The 9,466-nt window shown below is 33.3% G+C and overlaps 1 protein-coding gene across 1 annotated transcript; it reads left to right on the forward strand.

The window, feature by feature from the left end:
* The first annotated feature begins 898 nt into the window (after window positions 1-898).
* Window positions 899-1,528, forward strand: LOC132273347 (protein FAR1-RELATED SEQUENCE 5-like). The gene is made up of 2 exons (XM_059774315.1): window positions 899-1,070; window positions 1,284-1,528. Exons 1-2 carry the CDS (start codon window positions 899-901, stop codon window positions 1,526-1,528), a joined length of 417 nt encoding a protein of 138 aa, XP_059630298.1.
* Window positions 1,529-9,466: the final 7,938 nt, after the last annotated feature.

Below are 9,466 nucleotides of genomic sequence, written 5' to 3' on the forward strand. Positions count from 1 at the left end.
CATTAATAATAATGCTATTTGGAGTGTATTTTCTTTGATCATGATGTTTGGATTCTTTCTCTTATTTAACTTAATTAACTCTGTTACTATCTGTGTGGTAACTTTCATGATGTTCTCTTGTTATTCTTATTATTAGTATTATTATTGTTAATTTTTATCTATTTAGTTTTCAGTTTTGGGTAAAAATTTATGCTCTTTTTGTTCTAGTCTGTTGGCATAGTTATCTTTGGCTAATAACATGTTAACTTTTTACAAATGTTATAGTTTGTTCATGTTCTTTCTCTAATATTTGATTCTTGTTGGTTTGTCTTTGTTTTAATTTGTCAAATTAGTTGGGATGTTGTTTGGTTGCATGATTAGCTGCATCACACTACTACTCTTGGTTTGTTGACATGGAAATGTTTTTTCAATTCTTATTATTGTTTCTTCTTAGACCCCTAAGTTAACATGGTTGTAATGTTTCTCAAAATAAGTCGAAAAAAGTTTGCAAGTCCATGTTTGATTTGGAAAAAGTTAAATGAATACTTGAACATAGTTGTAATTAGTTTTAAAATAGGAGGCCCAAAAAGGTTGGAAGTGCATGTTTGAGATGGAAAGAGTGAAATAAATCATTTATTTTGTTAGTCATAACAAAATTATGATGAGTGTAGTTAAGGTAGTTGGTTCCCTGATACATTATACTATCTTGAATTATGTTAATAGGTCAGAAAATATTTCGAATTAATAATTCATACCTACAACACAGGCCTTCGTTGAAACCATTTTTTTTTTTTAATTGTAGGTTTCTGATTTGAATTGTTGGAATGGAAGAGGTATTAAATAAATCGAAGACACGACATATACAAAAAACTCTAATATTGCCAGGGCAGATGTCGTAGAATGGAAACCAAGAATATGTATGAAGTTTGAAACTGAGGAAGAGGCATATGATTTCTATAATTCATATGCTAGTCAAGTCAGTTTTAGCGTCCGCAAAGAGTATTTTAATAAGAGCAAGAAGACTGCTAAACTGTCATCGAGATTGTTAACATGCTGCAAGGAAGGTTTCAGGGGTGATGACATTCGAGACAGTAATACAAAGACTCCCAGGGCTGAAACATGAACTGGTTGCCTTGCTCGAATGCTTATTCAAGTTTCCAAGTATATGCATAAGTTTGAAGTTACAAAATTTGTTGAAAGCCACAACCATCCATTGATGATTGATGAATGCATGCACATGCTGCCGTCGTAGCGTAGAATTAGCCGCGTTCAGGCCATTGATTTGGAATTGGCTTCTGATTCAGGAATAAGCCCTCGCAATTCATATGAGTTGATGGGAAGGCAAACTGGTGGAAAAGAATCAGTCGGGTACATGAAGTTGGATTTGTTAAACCATATAAGGACCCGAAGACAAACTGAGCTTGAATATGGAGAGGCAGCATGGCTAATGAATTATTTTGAGACTCAGTCTTGTGAAGATCCATCTTTCTTTTATGCATTCCAATTGGATAGTGATCAAATGATTACTAACATATTCTGGGCTGATTAAAAAATGATAGTTGATTATTGCAATTTTGGAGATGTTGTAAGTTTTGACACAATATACAAAGTTGTACACGGCAACCGTCCATTTGGAAGTTTCTTGGGGTTGAATCATCATCGGGAGACCGCTGTGTTTGGAGCAGCGTTCATGTATGACGAGACTGCAGAGTTGTTTGTCTGGTTGTTTGAAACATTTTTGAAAGCAATGTCCGGTAAAGCGCCAAAGACGATTTTCACTGATCAAGATGTTGCAATGGGAAAGGCATTGACGCAGGTGATTTCAATTTAGATCTTCACTCTTTGCATTTCCTGTTGCATTATTATGTAGTTATATTACAGAAAATAATTATGCAGGTGATGCCAGGGACAAAACATTATTTGTGTGTTTGGCACCTAATGCAAAATGTACAGAAACATCTAGGGTTCTTGTTTAGACATGCGTAAGGCTTTAAGAAGGTGTTATCAAAATTAATGTTTCAAATTGAGGAGGAGGAAGAATTTACCAGGGAATGGAATTTAATGATAACGGAATATGGTGTTGTTGGTAACACGTGGCTTACAAATCTGTTAGGTTTGAAACATAGATGGGCCATGGCATTTATTAAACAAGCCTGGTCCGCGGGTATCCATAGCACACAACTGAGTGAAAGCTTCAATGGTTGCTTGAAGGCATACTTATCCAGGCAACTAATTCTTTAAAATTTCTTCATACACTTTGAAAGGCTGTTGTCTGACAAGCGTTACAAGGAGTATGTAGCCGAGTATGGGTTGCTCCACAATTTACCTCAACTGAAAATAAACTGTAACATATTAGTAGAGGTGGCAAACCTATACACAAAGGTTATATTTAATAGTTTCCAGGAGGAGTTCTTAGCAGCTGGTGCCAGTCAGAGGATCATTGGTTGTAGTCCCATCGAGGGCAACGGAGGCTGTGTTTACAAAGTCGTTGGTGAGGATGGAATGCAACGCGACGTCACGAGTACATCAGAAGATGAATTGTTTTGTTCTTGTTGTAAATTTAAAAGGGAGGGTATTATGTGCAGGCATAGTTTGAAAATCCAAGAGGACTCCATGTTCGTCAATACATTGCCTCGTCGATATATATTAAGAAGGTGGACTAGAAGTGCAAGAGATGACAGCTTGGAGGAAAATCTTTCCGGTGAAGTGATTGCTGATGTTGATCCAAAAATTGAGGTTAGTAGACGGCACAGGGTACTTTGTCGTATTCTGACTGAAATTTTGTCCATTATATCGGAGGAAAAGGACGGATACAATGGTTTGTTGGTGAAAGCCATGGAGTGGAAAAAAATTTCCAAATCAAGTTGTAGGCATATGTTTGCTGAGAGGAATGCAATTTATATTGCTGGTAAAGGCAAAAATCAATATCACGGGAGCACCATAAATACTGAAAAAATCCCCAATGGCCTCAAGTGTAAAGATACACGGAAAGGAAAATTTAAGAGGTTAAAACCGACCATGGAGCTAAAGAGTCTCAATAAGAGAAAATCACTGAAACGAACAGTTTGGCTTTAGATACTTTTATCCCCTTACTATTTTCCAAGTAGTATCATAAGTAATACCAGTTGTGTGTATTAAATTATGCATACGTAATACTTCTCATAATTGTGTTGTAGAATTACAATGAAGCCCTTCAATCCGGAGATGCAGGTGCCAGTAGTCATAGTGGAACAATCCCCTACCACGTGTTAGTGACTGTGAGTATTGTTGCATAACTATTTTCAGCACATTGCTTAACATTTGTTTTTTTTTTCCCCCCTAAATGATAGAAGTGTATTGAATATAAACAAAACCTTTGTCACACAAAATGAAGAGGGGAGGGGTGAAATGGTCTAATTAAAAACTTTTCTCTTTGAAAACAAAACCAATCAATCACAACTCAAGCACATAACACAAAATTAGAAAGGAAACCCTCTCAATAGGGAAAAACCTTGGTTATTGCCTCAGCCAATAAAGCATCCACTAGTTATAAGTATCTTCTTACACACTCAGATGTCTCACTCTCTACACACACCCTTGTACAAGAATAGACACTAGTTTTCACAACCAATACTCACACACTAGCTCACTAATGTGCACAGATGCATTCCATCTGTCTAAAACAACCCTGCTTGGACTTACAATCTCTCAGTAGCTAAATCACCAATGGAGTAATATGTCAATACATATAGAACAAACTACTTCAGCTACAACAACAATAATAGAATGCAATACACAGCCTCAAGTAGAACAATGTACAACCTTAGTCTTAACTTTTTTGCAATCAAAGGATAGAACTGTTAAAACACAGTGCAGCTTCAGTTGATGCTCAAGCTAGGTTCCCACAGCCTTGTCTCAGTTCAACATACTTGCACAAATATGTATTGGACAGTGAATAGCAACTTTCGTCAACCATTCAGCTCAAATACACTTTAAACCTCTTAAAAGGGTAAATCTGTCAACTCACAGAGTATCTTCTGTAAGAACCCCTTTCAATGTCATCACACCTTTATAATCTCAGTATACAGTTGGTAAAATGATGAGCACATTAATTACAGTAAGATAAAACACTTTCAGCCCCAAAACAGATTGTTTTCTGCAAAAACACTTCAGTTGGCAGCTATAGCTTTACACAGATAATGTGAACCTGTGTAATCTCAGTTGCCAAACAATACCCTACACTTGTTTAACACATAGGATTGATGAACTAAGCAAGTTAAAACACTTCAATGCATATTTCAACAGATCTCAGCTCACAAGAAGCAAGATTAGGCTTAAATCAATAGTAACACTGCTCAAAGGGTAGAACTGGAATTTTGACTTTTATCAGGACTTGTCCAGGTTCTCACAGTCTTATATAAGCATTCTACTTATGTTCAAATGAAGATAACAATGATAGCAGCATGATATCTCATATTCAGTTCTCAGTTCAGAACAATGAGGTTGAAACCCTAGGTAATTGAGGTTTACAAGGCCAACACACAGACTTGTCCATTTTCTGAATTTAATCCAACTTTAATAGCTTCAAATCATCAAGTTAAACATGCTCAGATGGTTACCAAAACTTTCATAGAAGGTTAAATCATTATATATCAGCACAACAGGAATTTTACTTCAAAATATTCAAACAACAAGCTTAGATGTATCAATTTCTGTATACGTGTGTCTTTAAGGTAACACCTGAGTTCAGAAGATGTAAATAAGAGTATTCAACTTGATTCAACCTTATTCCAGCTCGTTCAACCTCTAGAGCAACATTTGATACCTCAGTCCAATAGTCTGAACAGCAGCCAAATTACACCAGCAGCACTTAATTCTTTACAGGTCTTGAAGAGATATTGCACACACATTTAATTTCTGAGATTTAAACTGACTTTACATGGTTAAATCACTGCTCAAAATTAATCATTTAGGTCCTCTTCACATTTCACTCAAGAACAGCCTCTAACACATATGAAAATCTATTCTTAGGGCTTAAGTCCTGCAACAGCTATAACCTTCCATTTATACTCAGAACCTTTGTTGATGTAGGCCTAAAATGGATGGATAGATATGAGCTAAGGTCCTCCAATCCGTGAGGGAAGCAAATCTGACATTGTAGAGGTGATAGTACCTTTTTACCCTTGCTAACATACCTTCTTTTGGCCTGTAGCTGACAGCATTCATAGTCCACCAATATATATATATATGTAAATACACCAGCTGCAATGTAACATACACACACTGTATAGCTGTGAATACACTCTCTCATAAGGACCACATTACACGTGTCCACACCTAGTAACCTTTCACAGAATTATAAACAAAATGTCCTAGCAATTGCTTTTTTACAGACCAGTAACAAACACCCTGCTGTATCATTTTTAGACCATGTGATTGATTTGTTACATTATAAAAATTAGCTCAAACCAGCAATGTAGGTCTACAAAAAATAATGTAATAGTGATATTAGGATGTGTGTAAAGATAAAAATACCCTTTGCAGTGGCTGTAGACAATGAGTGTGCTGTCACAGAATTCACATTCACTAAATTGAATATAGCTGCTATGACTTATTTGTAAGTTCTGTGAGCTATTTGCCTGGATCAATTAATTAAAAATTCATTGAGTGAGCCTCCACCCTATGCTAACATGTTCGTTATGGTTACAAGTTATTATTTGGTGAAATGTTTTACAACATTTATTTTCTAGGGTTGTGAAATTCCAGTTGAATTTCTTAATGAAGAAAATTATGTGACACCACCAGAACGTGTTATGCATCATACAAGGTTTTCGCAACCTGGTGAAACAAGTACTTCATTAACTAACCAGGCAAGTTTTGTTGTTAAGATGGAACCAACGTATAAATTGCAATTTACAAAGTCGCATAATTATTTAATTGATTGTTTATAATATATAAGGAAAAATATAAACTGTTGCAGACCTTTGTTGCCGATTCATGCAATTCCAATACCAATTATTCACATGATGATTGCTTCAGTGATGGTTTCAGAATTGATAAGGTACATAGTTGTCCTCAACAACTCAATTCGTACCACTATAGTTTTTTTGTAATATTTTTCTGTTGTCATGCTATCTAATTTGATTGTATTTTGTGGCATGATCATATTAAAAGATAGTAGATTTAAACAATTATGAATGGAGTGTTAGGCGAACGTCCGAAATGCCAATTGCGGAGCTGGACCGACCAATTCAAAGACTCTTTCCTACTTGACAATCATTACATTATGTATTGCACATTGTTTTTATAATGTTGTTTATTTAACTCTGCTTAATTGTTATTCGCTTTTATAACAATATCGGGGGGTTGGTGAACTTTGTATAATTTTCTGTATTATCAAAGTTATATTAAGTGGTTTTAATCATTTATTATGAAATTGAGCATACTGTTGACATATGAGTGTAACTCAAGTATTTGAATTGGGGCAAATGCATTGAAAATACTTGCAAGGGCCAAATTAATATAATACAAATGCAACAACATTGTCATCCACTTATGCAACTAGATATGTAGCAGTTATCGTAATACTTATATACGTATATGCGTTATACTTTATGGGAAACCTCGTAATAAATTTGTGAACCACAATTTCGAAGGCCCAAACGAAACTCATCCAATATAATTTATGCAAATATATATGTTGTATTTATCGTTAAATTTTTATAGGTAATATCCTTAGTAGTTTAATCAAACATCCCAACAAATTTGTAACATAAATTCCCAGGCCCAAAGGAAAATCATGCAAATATAACTCCCACCTGATCCAGTTATGCAAATATACATGTTTTATGTAGCCTTAAATTTTTATAGATAATATCCTATTAATTTATAAAAAACATCCCAACAAATTTATAAGACCATTTTCATGGCTCAAAGGAAAATCATCCGAATATAACTCCCAACTGACCCATTTATGCAAATATATATGTTGAATTTATCCTTAAATTTTTATAGATAATATCCTACTAATTTATTAATTACATCCCAACAAATTTGTAAGACCATTTCCCTAGCCCAAAGGAAAATATCCGAAAATATCTCCCAACTGACCCATTTATGCAAATATATATGTATCATTTATTCTTAAATTTTTATAGATAATATCCTACCAATTTATATTAAACATCCCAACAAATTTGTAAGACCATTTCCCTGGCCCAAAGGAAAATATCCGAAAATAACTCCCAACTGACCCATTTATGCAAATATACATGTTTTATGTATCCTTAAATTTTTATAGATAATATTCTATTAATTTATAAGAAACATCCCAACAAATTTGTAAGACCATTTCCATGGCCCAATGGAAAATCATCCGAATATAACTCCCAACTGACCCATTTATGCAAATATACATGTTAAATTTATCCTTAAATTTTTATAGATAATATCCTACTAATTTATCGACAACATCCCAATAAATTTGTAAAGACCATTTCCATGGCCCAAAGGAAAATCATCCGATTATAACTCCCAACTGACCTATTTATGCAAATATATATGTTAAATTTATCCTCAAATTTTTATAGATAATATCCTACTAATTTATCAAAAATATCTCAACAAATTTGTAAGACCATTTCCCTAACCCAAAGGAAAAGATCCAAAAATATATCCCAACTGACCCATTTATGCAAATATATATGTATCATTTATCCTTAAATTTTTATAAATAATATCTTACCAATTTATACTAAACATCCCAACAAATTTGTAAGACCATTTCCATGGCCCAAAGGAAAATATCCGAATGCAACTCCCAACTGACCCATTTATGCAAATATACATGTTTTATGTATCCTTAAATTTTTATAGATAATATCCTACTAATTTATCGAAAACATCCCAAAAAATTTGTAAGATCATTTCCCTGGCCTAAAGGAAAATATCCGAAAATATCTCCCAATTAACCCATTTATGCAAATATATATGTATCATTTATTCTTAAATTTTTATAAATAATATCTTACCAATTTATACTAAACATCCCAACAAATTTGTAAGACCATTTCCCTAACCCAAAGGAAAATATCCGAATATAACCCAACTGACCCATTTATGCAAATATACATATTTTATGTATCCTTAAATTTTATAGATAATATCCTATTAATTTATAAGAAACATCCCAACAAATAGCCCAAAGGAAAATCATCCGAATATAACTCCCAACTGACCCATTTATGCAAATATATATGTTAAATTTATCCTTAAATTTTTATAGATAATATCCTACTAATTTATCAAAAACATCCCAACAAATTTGTAAGACCATTTCCCTGGCCCAAAGGAAAATATCAGAATATAACTCCCAACTGACCAATTTATACAAATATACATGTTTTATGTATCCTTAAATTTTTATATATAATATTCTACCAATTTATACTAAACATCCCAACAAATTTGTAAGACCATTTCCCTGACCCAAAGGAAAATATCTAAATATAACTCCCAACTGACTCATTTATGCAAATATATATGTTCAATTTATCCTTAAATTTTTATAGATAATATCCTATTAATTTATAAGAAACATCCCAACAAATTTGTAAGACCATTTCCATGGCTTAAAGGAAAATCATTCGAATATAATTCCCAACTGATACATTTATGCAAATAGATGTAGTAGTTATCCTTAGATATAAATAGATAATATCGTTACTAGTTTATAAAAAAACATCCCAATAAATTGGTAAGACTATTTCCAAGGCCCAAAGGAAAATCATCCGTGTATAACTCTCAACTGAGTAATTTATGCAAATACATATGTTATATTTATCCTAATAGTTTTATAGAAACTATCCCAATATATTTTTGCAAATACATATGTTGTATGTGTCCTTAAATTTGTAAGACAATTGTGAAGGTCCAAAGTAATATAATCCAAATACAATTCTCAACTGATCCACTAATGCAAATACATTGATGACATGGCAATATTTCCTTTGGAAGCTTCACCAGCACACTACATTTATGACATGGCAATATTTTCTTTGGAAGCTTCAGTATCACACTACATTGATGATATGGGAATACATTATTGCCATGTCATCAATGTAGTGTGTTGCTGAAGCTTCCAAATTAGCTTCCAAAGGAAACTTTTATTGAGCTCTCTGGTCCTTTAGCTTAGTTTGTTTTGTAGTTCTTCGGATATGTAAAATATAAATCCGCAGTAATAGTTAAGTTACATATATATGAAGTGTTAACTCTATCCAAATGTGTGATACTTTTTCTTTAATTATGTGTGATAGTATCAGAACATGAATTGTGTGAGCACATGACTAAACACAGGTTCTTATTTTATGAATTGTGTGAATCATAATATGTTCTTTAGATGATAGACAATTAATTAAGTATAATGGGTGCTGAATTGGTGCTAGTGTGACAGTTTCCACTTAAAGGTTAAAAAAAGGATATATTATTCAAATACATGCATGCATCAAGC

This window comes from Cornus florida, unplaced genomic scaffold, assembly GCF_030987335.1.
Source record: "Cornus florida cultivar Cherokee Brave unplaced genomic scaffold, ASM3098733v1 CherokeeBrave_3.0.0_Hap2_Chr01, whole genome shotgun sequence".
NCBI classification, from domain to species: Eukaryota; Viridiplantae; Streptophyta; class Magnoliopsida; order Cornales; family Cornaceae; genus Cornus; species Cornus florida.